This window comes from Callorhinus ursinus, unplaced genomic scaffold (assembly GCF_003265705.2).
Source record: "Callorhinus ursinus isolate GAN/ISIS: 27379988/994484 unplaced genomic scaffold, GSC_fseal_2.0 scaffold4, whole genome shotgun sequence".
In the NCBI taxonomy this organism is placed as follows: domain Eukaryota; kingdom Metazoa; phylum Chordata; class Mammalia; order Carnivora; family Otariidae; genus Callorhinus; species Callorhinus ursinus.
In genome coordinates, this window is record NW_027397066.1 from 134,300,306 (window position 1) to 134,315,210 (window position 14,905).

Consider the following 14,905-nt stretch of genomic DNA (forward strand, 5'->3'; position numbering starts at 1 on the left):
ATTCATTTAATCCTCACAACATAGGTTTCCAATAAGTGATGAATGAGTAGAAAATAGAAAATATAAGGGACTGTATTTTCACTAACATCTCAGAGAAAAATAGGAAATGTGTCCAGTAATATACCAGCTCTTCCTTGCAGAGCTTGAAATCATAAAGAATACTCACAAAACTCCAGTGATGATAGGAGGAAAACAATAGTCATTTGGGTAAATTCTTAGGAATACATCTTAATATAAAGTTAGGTTTGGGTCACTAAGTACGATATTTAACTTACTTTAGATAGTGTCACTCAAGGTAAAGGGAAGATTACATAGATCCCAACAATTAACCCAAACCTTGTGTGTTTTGTTGTAACTATTTCTTGAAATAAAGTGATTCTAAAGGTTAGTTGGGAAATTTTTCAGTTAAATAAATTTCAAATGTTGGTGGCAGTATCTTTGTTTTGTTTTGTTTTGTTTTTTAACTATTGGATTTCTTAGCAATCCCCTAAACTAATAATAATGCATTGTGAAACATGAAACTCTAGTCCATTTCCATTACATGTCCAGTAATATACCAACTCTTCCTTGTAGAGCTTAAAAACATGAGAATAAAGAAGTCTTTGGTGGGGAGAGAAGGAAAGGAAAGAAGGCAGCCCTCTTAGCTTCTACTACATTATCACTACTTTGAAGAATTTTACCATTTCAGCAAAGTATTGACTTAGTGGTATCAGAGACTTCAAAGCACTCAAAGCCAATGCATTTATGTTTAAAACATAGTTCATGTATTAACTAGTAATTTTATAAATGCCAATCATTGGACTAATTAATAAATCAAAGACTATCAAATGCCTGTTCCTATATGAGACTTGTTTTTTGTATAGTACCTATTTAGAGCTAATTGTTGTAACATCCCTTTTTCTCCCAAAAAAGAAAAAAAGTTACTATATAATTGATACCCAGATTATATGAAACTATGATGAATTTTGTTTATCCTCACTTTATGCATTTAAAAATCTGATTTTAATATTACCCTGCATTTTTTAATGTAGTTAATAGTGTTTGTGGTTAAATTATGATTCAGTCATTTGCCTAACAGAAGTTTATTGCAATTGTGATCCACCAGTACCATATTTTTAGGAATATAGTTTGCTTGATCCAGGAAAAATTTGAACAGTAATATATTCATATATCAAATAGTAAAAATATTTAAATGATAAAAAAATGAGACTCCTTTAAATTGTGTTCTTGATTGTGAAATATATTGGTATTAAGATCAAAATGTATAAAATATGTTAATTTCCCCTTTAGTTTAATTATTGTTTTATTCAGGTAATTACTGTATATAGTCCCAACTTCAAACATTTTTCTTATATTTTGAACAGTTTCAGCTATAAATGGTGGCTAGAATCACAAGATAATTCACAGCCCCATTTTAATCTGAAATTAAATGAAATATGATACTGATAGTAATTTAAATAGGCACTGTGTGAAGCCTAGAAAAATTTGGAATAGGTGAATTTTGTTGTCTTTGGCATATTGTGCCCTTTCTTGGTATATTTTACTCAGACTATGAGTTACTGCCTCCCTAGGGATTCTGTGTTATCCTTGTTGATCTCATGTTTAAACATGGGTGCCTGTACTGTGCTTGTCCCCTAACTTCCAATCCCTGTCTAGTCCATTTGCCTCTTAAAGACCATTTTCCCTAGATGTGGGCTCGGGTCTCTATTCTTTTAGAGTATTGTGGCTGGCTGGGTGAAAGCAGTGCATTTCAGACTCTTCCTTTATGGGAACAGCTCCCACAGCTTCTCCTATTCTGAAACCTTGGCTGAGGTGTACTGTCAATAAAATTTAATCATGATACTATTATACAAATTTATGGGGAAAATTTTTAAGCTTTCTTAAATGTGGCATCTGCTGTAATATAAAGAAGTATTCAGTTAATACTAAATTATGTATGCATTTACTCTAAGTTTAATATAACATTTCATGCTGTTCTGCAAAAAAAAAAAAAAAAAAAACAGGTGGTAGGGGGAAGATAAAAGCCATGTTTTTTTTTTTAAAAAGTATGTTTGATTTCTTTTTCTTTTGTAGGTAACACCTGTTTCAATAACATTTTGGGTAGTAGAAGTTACATTTGGAATTGGGACTGTCTTATTCACTTCCATATTCCCTGGCCCTAACAGTCTGACATAGCAGATACTCAATAATAAGTATTTAAAGTAGAATTGAATTCTTAGGAGTGAAAATACTTTTTTTTCTTTTTAAATAGCTCTTTATGGGTCTTAGCCTAACATAGCTATATAATTCTGGTATCTGTGGCTATAAGCTAGCATAGTTGAAGAGATTGTAGTATATAAGGGCTGGATCCATTTGTATTGTAGTAGATTTAGAGCTCTGTAGCTCTTAGTACTGTCCACACAGCAAATTCTTAGGAAAGATGACCACCTAATGGATATTGAAGAAAAGAGAATCCTATGAGACTTGAATAAATAAGTGTCTAGTGAGTAAAAATTCATTAGATAGTTTTATCTTCATTTGACAAATTTAAGTTAATTTTAAAAAATCACACTATGTGGCACGTCAACCTGAGTCATGTCTATAAAAAATAATCAATAGAAATCAGTTTATTCTATAATTATATGTGTTGATTTATGCCTTTTAAAATCACTGAGCCATTGAATAATGTTTCCCCAGTTGGCTTCTGCAGTGAGTGGCTGAATTAAATGGAAATGCAGATGATGAAGGATATTTATCCTGGTTTTGGACACATTTTGATATCTGATATCTATCCCTTAACAACATGCAAAATCACAGTCATTAATACATCTTGGCAGATTTCTGTCTTCAAATTGTTTCCGAAGAAATCCTGCAACTATTTCACCGTTCTACATTGTGGATAAATATATATATAAATTCTCAATTTAGAATTATTCACCTATCTATTCCTTATATGGGAATTGTTATTTTCCTAAATTTTATCTAATATTTCACAGCATCTTCAATTATCAGGTTTTTAAAAAACAACACCCTTAGTGAGATATGTCACGTTTGCAATGATTTCACACATTTGAGTAAACATCTCACTTCTCTGAGCTCCTCCAACATGTGTTTTTTGTCCATTTATTTGGCATCTAATCATATACCTCCTAATAACTTTATTTTTTTTATAAAGATTTTATTTATTTGAAAGAGAGGGAGAAAGCATGAGCCAGGGGGGTGTGTGTGTGTGGCAGAGGGCGGGGGAGAAGCAGACTCCCCACTGAGCAGGGAGCCTGAAGCAGGGCTCCATCCCAGGACCCCGAGATCATCACCAGAGCTGAAAGCAGTTGCTTAACTGACTGAGCCACCCAGATGCCCCCTAATGACTTTATTTTTAAGTCTTTTCTTTGTTTACCTTGTCTCTCATGAAGTCAAAAATATTTCTGTACAGACGGTATTTAATATTATTAAATATCATAGTCTGTTTATTGAGTCAGATCTGAATGATTGTGGGATATAAATACATTTTGCCTCTTTGAAACTTTGAGGTATTAAAATTCATTGGTCATTGTCATAAAACTGAGTCACCTCCCTTGGGAAATTTATTCTAATCTTTGGAATGGCATCTTGTTTTTGAAAGGGGAGAAGGGATGAGATCAAAGGAGAAAAGGGAATGTTGCTAAGATAAACTCTTATTTAAGTTTTATTTTAACATTCTTTATTATTCAACAGCTAAATAGAATCAGTATGCAGGGAGGACATAGAAAATGTTACCAATATTGCATGATGTCAGCATATATTTTGAAATGCCAAGTGTATTACTGGCCAATAGTATAATAAGTGGGATAGTATAAATAGTTCCCTTTTTTTTAATTCAAAAGAACTGGTAATAACTTATAAGAGTATAAGATTCTTAAGGCAGTGTTTTCTTAGTGTCTCATTGACTAGCACATAGTAACAGGAAAAAGACTCAATAAGTATTTGTTGAATGGAAAAATATATGGATGTTTTCTCCTTTTTTTTAAGATTTATTTATTTGAGAGACAGAGCAGGGAGAGAGACAGAGGGAGAGGGAGAGAGAATCCTCAAGCAGACTCCCTGCTGAGTGCCGAGCCTGTTGCAGAGCTTAATCCCAGGACCCTGAGATCAGGACCTGAGCCAAGATCAGGAGTCCACCACTGAACCAACTGAGCCACCCAGGCCACCCATGGATATTTTCTTTTTCAATACATTTTCTCTGTTATATGGGGGAATCGTAGAAGCACTTGAGGGTTACTTAGTGAATCTGTTCCATAGAAACTCTTTTATTTAGGGTTTAAACATGAACACATAGAAAATTGATACGTATGTGTATGTGTATAGATAGGTAAATGTTGTCCATAACTTTCTCAAGTCTAAGTTCTTTGAAGGCATTTTCTGTTTTCTCCCTAGAGCCTAGGGCAGTTACTTGTATAACAATGCATTTTGTCAGTTCTAAAATGCTCATTTTTTTTACTTTTCTTTTTTCTTTTGAGAGAGAGAGAGGGTCCCTGAGCAGGGGGTGGGGAGGGGCAGAGGGGGAAGGAGAGAGAGAATCTTAAGCAGGCTCCACGCCCAGTGCCCCACGTGGGGTGGATCTCAGGATCCTGAGATCATGACCTGGGCCGAAATCAAGAGTCTGCTGCTTAACCGACTGAGCCACCCCTTTTCTTTACTTTTAAATAGTATTTGGGCATGTAAGAACCTCAAATCTGTTTTCTTGTTTAAGCTATTTCTTGCTACAAAGTTGTATTTGTGGGGCTAATGAATAATAGAATAATTTCCTCAGTGGTGTGTAATTAGAAAGTTGTCACTCACTGAATTAATTGCTCACCCAAGTGAGCACTTTAATCCACCTCTTTAAACATTGAATGTAGTGTTAAGATTCATTGACTGTCCCTAAATTTTAAAAATTTATTTTGTGATTTTTGGTACGTAGGACATTTGGTAATTTGTGAACTTGAAAAATGAAAGATCTTTCCTAGTACTTTTGGGTAAATGGTATGGATAGAGTATAATAAAATGTTTCAATGTCTTAAGAGTTCTTGATTCACATTGTAATCCTGTTTCTCCTGCTCCTTCCATAGCTTCCTGCAGATTTCACAAAACTACACCTTACTGATAGTCTCCACCCACAGGTGACGCACGTTTCTTCTAGCCATTCAGGATGTAGTATCACTAGTGATTCTGGAAGCAGCAGTCTTTCTGATATCTACCAGGTAAGAAAGTGTTTTCCTTGTCATTTGCTTCATTTTTTATGTATTCCAAGGAGTTTTATGATTCTTAATTGATAGGATCTATAAAGTAAATATATATGTGTATATTATATATACAGGTACATAAAATGTTAATGTTATAGTATGTTTGTTTCAGGAAGTAGAACTACTGTCTAATTGTATTTACCTCTATTATTACCAATTATCAGAGTTTTAAATAGAGTGGTTAGAATGGAGATATTTCTCTTGACTAAATATTTTATAAATTTGACTATAGACATACTAAGTTTTTGACTCTCAAAACTGTAGGGGAAAACTGCAGAATTATACTATATATAAGTTTTTCTTATTAAAATCTTGAGAATATTATTCAATCATTGGGTTATTTTTTTTGCATTTTTTAAACTGTGTATAGATTTAGTTATGTTTATAAAATACATTCTTATGATACCGATGGATAGAAAAGAAACTAGAACTATGGAATTCCATAACTGTTTTAAATTTTTTTTTTTAAATATATTTTATTTATTTGAGAGAGAGAGAGAGAGAGAGAAACAGCATGAGAGGGGAGAGGGTCAGAGGGAGAAGCAGGCTCCCTCTGATCTGGGAGCCCGATGTGGGACTCAATCCCAGGACTCCAGGATCATGACCTGAGCCGAAGGCAGTCGCTTAACCAACTGAGCCACCCAGGCGCCCCTCCATAACTGTTTTAAAAGCAAAATAATTTTAATTGTTAAGGAAGAGTTCACTGGCTTGGACTAAATTAGTGACTAAGTAATGACTAAAATAATGCAAAAAAGGTCTGTTTGTGAAGAGGTCTTTAAATAATAACTACTAATATGGGATTTTGGATGGTTTCAAATAAAAAGAACATAGTACTCACTTTACAAGGTATAATTCTTGACTTCTTAGGAATTGTGAATGATATGACCATAGAAGTACCTTTCTTTAGAAACATTATAGTTTTAGGATCATTGAAATATTCAGGCAGTGCTAAGTTTCTATTTAAAAAAAAATACTAAAAGTAAACAATTAGGATACCCTCTGGACAAAAATATTTAACTTCTAAATTTAGGAGATCTTAGAAAATAGTTTTGTTTGAAGGAGGTAATAGGTATACATTTTCCTATAATTTAGGGGTATTGTAGAGACCTTACTGCCTAATAATCAAAAGACACAAATGCAATTATTTGCAGATTTTTGGCTGATTAAGAATTTAGTATTTTGCAATAAGAAATATTATCTGGCCTTTAAGGTAACTTTAAAAAAATTCTAGTTTGATAGAATATCAAATGCAAAGATCGATACCTTTATAATAAGTGATAACTTATAATAAAATTTTTAGGAAGTAATCCCATTTTTCAAATGTTAGAGGAGGAGAAGGTGGTGAATAAGGGTAACTTTGCTCTCCTCCCTCCACCAGCCAGTACTGCCTATTTTTAGAAGTTGATTTTTTTAAAACATTTACTTGAGTATTCCTTATCCTAAAACAATGAACAGTATAACTAAAAGCTGTGCTTTATAGTAACTGAAATATCATGATAGAGCCCTTGTCTTCTAAACTTTGAGATGATTGTACACTTTAAAGAGCTGCAGTAGAAACACAGCTTGAGGTTATAGCATATACAAACCTGAATGGAACGCCTAGAAGGCAAATTTATAATAAGAATGAAGTAAGTTGTTCAAATAATTTATTGAGGCATATTCTGAATGGAATTTTAGCTTTATGTGTTTAAACCTTGAGTAGGCTAGGATAAGTTCATGAGGAAATTCTTGATGGTATGGAATGTCTGAGAATCTAGACTGTGGGTGAGAACTCCAACTTGCTCTGACATGGTCTGCCTGCAGCTTAACTTTATCTTGGGGTATATAGATGGAATAGAGGGTCCCTGTATATTTTGCTTCATTTTAGTTGAGTTTCAAGGCTATTCATTTCAAATTTGATGGTAGGCCTGTAGCCTTGTTAAGTTTATACCCCTCATAAGGAAAAATCCATAGGTGTATCTGAGGATTTGTTACTAGCTATACAAAACTTAACATTTGATAAAACCCCCAATAGACCATTTCCATTATCTTTAAATCAGAAATTCTTAAGTTGAGAAGGAACCTGACAGATGCACCTGGGTCAGTGACCAATCTTGTATTTGAGTCCTCTACTGCTTTTCTTTTCTTTTTTCTTTTCTTTTTGTTTTTTATGTTTTATTTATTTTTCAATGTTTCAAGTTTTTATTTAAATTATTGTTAGTTATCATAGAGTGTATTATTAATTTCATGGGTAAGATTTAGTGATTCATCACTTACATACAAAACCCAGTGCTCGTCACAACAAATGCCCTCCTTAATACCCATCACCCATTTAGCCCACCATCCCCCCTCCCCTCCAGCAACCCTCAGTCTGTTCTCTATAGTTAAGAGTCTCTCTTATGGTTTGCCTCCCTCTCTCCTTTTTTTTTTTCTTTCCCCAATGTTTATCTGTTTTGTTTCTTAAATTCCATATATGAGTGAAATCATATGGTATTTGTCTTTCTCTGACCAACTTAATCTGCTTTTCTATCAGTGAAGCATCCAGTTTATTCTTGAACATTTCCAGGGATGGACAACTATCTCCCATGGCAGTCCATTTAATCTTTGTATAATTCTGACTTAGGAGAACTTTCTCCTAAGTCAGAAAGTTGTCATATTGAAGTGAATATAAATGCTTACAAGATGGGCACAGAGAGATTGAAATTGAATGCTGTGTACCAGAGAGAAAAGGGTAGAATAATATTTCTGAGAGGGTGGGAAGAAGGGAATTCAAGAGCAAAGTGGAATAACTAGCTTTAAGAAGAGAGACCTTCCTCTGTTTTAAAAGGTACATATTTATCATGGTGGGTTTGGAGTGGGGAGTTTGGGAGTTGAGTGCGTTTCTCTCTCATGGCTCCAATTTTTCTCTCTGAAGAGGTGAGTTCATTTGTTGAGAGTGAGAGGATTGGCAAGGGTGAGAGTTCTAAGGAGAGAGAAGTTTTGAAAGAAGTTTCAGGGAGTAGGGGAGCAAATTGACAAGAGTAATGGAAGCTCAGTTGAGATGGTGCAAATACAGAGTGATTTCCCTCTGTCCTGTTAAGTATTTTTTTTTCTACAGCAAGCAAAAAGAAAGCGAAGACTTGGCTTCACCCAGTCCTGGAGTTTTGTTAAATGAGTGTAACACAAAGACGGATGAAGCAACATGCCAACCTCTTTTTAACTGCTGAGCTTTGTTTTTGCATGCCTTCTGCCTGGAATGTTTTCTCCTAGGTTGTTGATCCTTTTCTGCCTTCATTTTTAAGTACCATCTTTGCAGAGAGTTCTTTCCTTATTACTTTCTGAAAAGTAGGTCCTACATTTTGGTTTCTTCCCTGGCTAGTCCTTTTGTTTAGACTTTGATTGAAATGATTATTGCTTTCTATGTTGTTCTGTCTGCTTACTAAGATGACAGCTTCAAGAAGATAGGGAACTTCTCTGTCTCATCCCCGTTTTCTCTTTAGAGCCAGGAAATTGTGGGCATTCGGTAAAGGTGTGTTGAATGAATGTGATTGAGATGTTAGAGCTTACAAGCTGGAGGGGTGAAAGCTAAACACAGAAGGTAGTAGAGTCTTGCAGACTGAAGGTCATGCTTGAGTTGAAAAAGGGTTATCTTGGAAACAGACGGAAGCAGTTGAAAGTAGGAGTTTGTTGGCAGTAGAAAACAGAATGCCTAAGTTGTTTATATGAGACAGTGCAATTCTAGCCATGATAAGGTCCTGGCTACATAGTGTGAGTATCAGAGCAGTAGCTTGGTGGACTGGAAACAGTTGTTCAGAAATAGGTCAATAGAAAAGAGATGTCAAGTAAAATGGAATTCATGTGTAAGTATGTAATATGTAATAGAGAAATCCACACAAATCAATGAAGAATGTGATGGATTATTCAGTAAATGATCTTTAGGGTGGGGGAGTCACTTTATACTGTCACTTTTTTATTTATTTTATTTTAAAATATATTTATGTATGTATGTATTTATGAGAGAGAGGGAGAAAGAGTGCAGGCAGGGGGAGAGGCAGAAGAAGAGGGAGAAGCAGAGAATCTCAAGCAGACTCCATGCTGAGCACAGAGCCCAACGCAGGGATCGATCTCATCACTCTGAGATCATGACCTGAGCCAAAACCAAGAGTCAGACGCTTAACCGACTGAGCTACCCAAGCACCTCTGTAGTCTCACCTTATATCATAACTAAGATTAAATTCCAGATAAACTAGAGTTAGCAAACTCTTAATGATATAATAATAAAAAATTTAATAATTAAAAGATCATTTAAGACAAAGATTTAAAGTTAGAATACAAAAAAATACAAAAAAATAAAAATAAATAGAATACAACTCACTTATGCAAATTAATAAGAAAAATAGCTCACCATATAACAATATTCAAAATACAAGAGTAGGTAATTTGCAAAAGAGTACATGTAGATATCTGTACTTTAAATAAAGTATTTCAAAATATATTAGTAATTGAGTATATGAGGATTAAATATATTTTCCTGTCAAATTAGCACAGACTTTCTTTATTATAATAAATATTTACAGATAGATGTTATTACACCTGTTACAATTACAGTTTTTGGAAAGAAACCTAACAATTTATACTAAGCTGTAAAATTGTTCCTGTTTTTTAGGCATAAATATATTTTTAAAGCCTATATTGAAATAAAAAAATTGATGTGTAAAATTAGGAACAGCATAACTTAGAATATACAAACTATCCTTATAGCAAGCATTATACTTATTTCCAAATATATTTTCATATTTTCTACATATATATGGTTTTGTAGGTAGTTCCTACTCACTTGTCTCGGTTAAATTATCATCAGCATTAAGCATTCACTATAACCTTCTTCTAACCTAAATTTATGTCAAGGTCTGACTTAGATACTATTTGGGTTAAATATGTATGTTCGAAATTCTGCACAAAATTTATTTACATCAAGAATGCTTATTAGGCAACTCTTTTAACCATGGGGATATTGCAAAAACTTTTTTTCATAAATGATTTTTGAGTCCTTGATGATAAAATACATGTAGTAGTTATTTTTATTTTAGTTAAATAAATTAATGTTAGTTAAATTAATGCTTCACTGGAGCTTTAGGCATTTAATATTTCCTCTGTTCATTTTCTTGATATCCTTTAAAAATGCAAAATAATCTCTTAAGAACTGTATTCATAATACAATATATGTAGTCCCTTTTGATTTCAGTAAATCATAGAGCTTTTGGCATTGATCTGAAAATACTACTAGTTTTTTGAGAATATTATTATTTAACTATAATGTACATCTAAATCTATAATTTAGGACGGGAGTTATTTGCCTAACTGAATTATGTAAATCTTCCTTCTTGCTCCTGAGACACATATAATCAGATAATTTTTAAATATAGAGTGCCTGTGTACTTATCTTTATTTAGAATAAAAGGGTTTAAAGACTAGCATTAATCTTAGTAATATTATAGTTTGGAGGAAGCTAGAAAATAGCAAGCATTTTATCTATCTTTATATATAAATATATATATTTAAAATTTTATGTTTTATGACTTAGCAAAGCAGAAAACATTTCACTGTTTTATTATATTTTAACTATTTTTTTAGTATAGTTGACAGTGTTACATTGTTACATTAGTTTCATGTGTACAACATAGTGATTCCACAAGTTAATAAATTATGCTATGCTTACCACTAGTATAGCTACCATACAGTGTTATTATAGTACTATTGACTATATTCCCTATACTGTCTGTAACTTTTATTCTCCTAACCTATTCATTCCATAACTGGAAGCCTGTATCTCCCATCCCCTTCACCCATTTTGACCATCCTCCCAACCCCCTTCCCTCTCTGGAAGGCATCAGTTTGTTCTCCGTATTTATAAGTCAATTTCTGCTTTTTGTTTGTTTATTTGTTTTGTTTTTTAGATCCACATATAAGTGAAATCATGTGGTATTTGTCTTTCTTTGACTTATTTCACTTAGCATTATACCCTATAGCTCCATCCATGTTGTCACAAATGGCAAGGCAAGATCTCATTCCTTTTTACAGCTGAATAATATTCCTCTGTGTGTGTGTGTGTGTGTGTGTGTGTGTGTGTGTGTGTGTGTGCGCGCGCGCGCGCGCACACATCACATCTTCTTTATCCACTCATCTATAGCTATACACTTGGGTTACTTCCATATCTTAGCTATTGTAAATAATGCTGCAATAAACATAGGGATGAATGTATCCTTTTAAATTAGTGTTTTCATTCTCTTTGGGTAAATACCCAGTAGTAGAATATTTGGATCATATAGTATTTCTATTTTTAATTTGTTAAGGAACCCCCATAGTGTTTTTCACATTTACATTCCCACCAACAGTGCACAAGGGTTCCTTTTTCCTCCACATCCTCACCAACACTTGTTATTTTTTGTCTTCGTGAGTCTAGCCATTCTGACAGGTGTAAGGTAATATCTTGTGGTTTTGATTTGCTTTTCCCTGATGATTAATGATTTAACAATTTTCTTTATGAAGACAGTCTATTGAGAAAACTGGGCACAGTATTATAGGACAGAGTATTTTACTAGTTTGTATTGGTCAGACCTGATTTTGAGTCCCAATACAATCACTAGGTTTGGTTTTGTTTACATTGAACAATTTATTTGATTTTCCTAATGTTTTCTCATCTGCAAAGTAGGAGTAATAATCCTAATTTCCTGAACTGATGTGAAAATGATTATGTATTAAAAGCATCAAATGTAGTACTAGCTACATGGTAGTCATTTAATGTAGGATCACTGTTTTTATAATTATCGTATGAGCCATTTAGCTGGAATTTGATAGTCACAATTAGCCTGAGACATTTTTTACAGTGAGAGTTTGCAGTATTTAACAGAGTTTTGGTTTTTTTGAAAATTCTGCCAATATAAATTGTGTGCAAGCTTCATTACTGGGATGGGAAGAGGTAAAGATAAGCCAGTGCTGATATTAAAAAATGTGTCCCCTTGAGGAAGGGACTTTTTTTTTTAAAGATTTTATTTTATTTTTTTTTAGTATTTCTTTGAGAGAGAGAGAGCATGAATGGGGTGAGGGGGAGGAAGAGGGAGAGGCAGACTCCTTGTTGAGCAGGGAGCCCACCATGGAGTTCAATCCCAGGATCGTGACCTGAGTGCCCCAGGTACCCCAGGAAGGGACTGACTTTTGAAGTAGCCTGTAACAAGCTTTCTTTGCTTTCTCTTTATTTGAGTCAAGAACAGTCCTATGAGTGGGAAGATATAACTCTAGTTTACTGATAAAACTAGGTTCATAGAGGTTAAATAATTTTGCTAAAGTCACATTATAAATGGTAGAGCTGAGATTTTAATAACTAAACTCTGAGTTTGTTCTTTTGGCAAGTGTAAATTCAGTAACTACTAGGTTCCAGGCACTCCTAAGCTTAGTACACTTCTCCTGTAGACCAGTTGGTGTTTGTTCATTAAATTTTTAACTCCAGTCTCCAAACATTTCATTGTTCATGAAACAGTAATATTATGGAATTAGTAGACTCCTAAAAAATTGTTTATCAAGTTCTATTTAAAAGGTATGATTAAAAGGAATTCTAGGGGCGCCTGGCTGGCTCACTCAGTACAGCATGCAACACTTGATCTCGGGGTCGTGAGTTCAAGCCATTGGGCCTAGGGCTTACTTAAAGATTAAAAAAGAAAAAAATTAAGGGAATTCTTTAGTATTTTAAAATATAATGAATATTTATTTTAAAAAATAAGTTACTGGTTTAGTGAATGTTATTTTATGAATAAGAATGGAATACACATAATAGAAAACAACTAATGATCATTTACACAAGTGGGGTAGAGGTTTCATTTTTGAAGAGATTAATCCAATTCCCATTTAAAAGTCTTTTTGTTCTGGGATGCCTGGCTGGCTCCGTCATTAGAGCATGCCACTCTTGATGTTGGGGTCATGAGGGTCGTGGGGTCATGAGTTCAAGTCCCATGTTGGGCATAGAGCTTACTTTAAGGCAAAAAAAAAAAAAGCCTTTTTCTTCTATTTAAGATTTACATATAATTCATGTAAATGACAGTAACGATTTTCTTTGGGATGGTGTGAAATATCTTTTTTATCTCTTACTGTATGGTAGATGTTTAAAAATTAAAGAAAAACTGTAAGCTGTATAACTGTGTTACTTAGAAGTTATTTTTTTTTGTTCTGTTATTTCTGTCTCCATTAGTGTCCCTTCTTCACTCCAGGCTCGTATTAAAGAATATATAGAGAGAGGACTGATTGTATATTTGAGAATATAAGGTGATAAATAATAATCTTCAATGTTAAGATGAAACTGGGGTGAAAATGTAAACATAGCAAGCATTAGCACATTGTCATATTTCTAGACTTCAGAAATAAGGTGGTGACAATAACAGGATTGGCCTAATTTCTCTGATCATAGTCTTGGCATACTACATCATATCAAGCTCTACCTCAGTTTCATTCTACAGTCTAGAGACAATTCTGTGAATTCTGAATTTAAATTAGGAGATCTGTTTCTGAGTGTGCTACAATTAATTCTGTGGTTTTATTGCTCTCCCACCTAGAGCACCTCTGCTGATAATGGTCTTAACCCCAGCAGTAATATTATTAAGGCCATTACTTAAAGAGCTTTTGTAGACATTAGGTTTTTCCATTTTTAATTATTCTGTCTTCATTAGGTATTCTGTCTTCACTTATTTTCCCCTTAGGTTTTTCTTACCATGTATGTATTTTAGTTCAGGAAACTGTACCTAAAGAACTAAACATGTAATTAAAATTCTTTTTGTTAAACTTCAGAAAATATTAACACCTGTTTGTATTGCTTTGAAAGGTAGGATTAAATCTTATGTTTGGCAGTATAAACCAAGAGAAAATACTTGAGAAAAGTAAAACTCTGTTGATAAGAAAATAATAAAAATTTTCTTTAAATGTTGACTTAAGCTAAATTACAGAAAAAGTATAGATCCTTCTATAAGCCATATTCATATGTAGGTATCTTATAAAGAGACAGATTAGGTTTGGTTAAGACTGTAGAGTCAGAATTCCTGGGTTCTAATTTTGATTCTGCAGTTTATCAGCAACATGACCTTGGAAAAATAATTTCTCTTTACCCGAATGTTTGAATAATAATAAAAGTCAATAATGGCACTTACTTCATAGGATTGTTTTGAGGATTAAATGAGCTAATATATATGTATAAAACAGCAGTTCCTGGCACATTGTAAGTATTGGTGTTAGATGATGATGGTGATGATGATCAGGCTCAACATTTTCTGTTTATATCTTTCATTTTTAATGTGTTTTTGCCTATTTATTCTTAAAAATAAGGTGTCCATTGTCTTTGAAAACCATGTGGACTGCAAGTTATCCAAAGTTAGTAAACTTTATAATACATGTTTTCCACAAAGTTAATCATTTTAAAACAAACTGTTTTCAAAAGTTTAATATTTTATCTGGCAAAACATGTTTGTGACATTTAAGACTTACACAGTAATATTTAATTGAATTCATTCTTATTATGCTTAAACGGTGAATTCTGGGTATAGAATGTCAAGTAAGGCCAATATGATAACATTTATATGTATTATTGAGATGATAATCACAACAGGCTATAGAATGACCTAAATAGGATAACTGTTCTAGCTCTGAGACCGCCCAACAAAAGAGAT

At 33.4% G+C, this 14,905-nt stretch overlaps 1 protein-coding gene across 16 annotated transcripts in view; it reads left to right on the plus strand.

Moving 5' to 3' along the window:
* RAPGEF2 (Rap guanine nucleotide exchange factor 2) overlaps positions 1–14,905 on the plus strand; it is a 233,008-nt gene that overhangs the window by 176,603 nt on the left and 41,500 nt on the right. For all 16 annotated transcript variants that reach the window (XM_073892442.1, XM_073892436.1, XM_073892439.1 and 13 more), the window contains one exon: positions 5,067–5,198. In XM_073892442.1, coding sequence (XP_073748543.1) covers positions 5,067–5,198 — 132 coding nt within the window. The remainder of the gene's footprint in view (positions 1–5,066; positions 5,199–14,905) is intronic.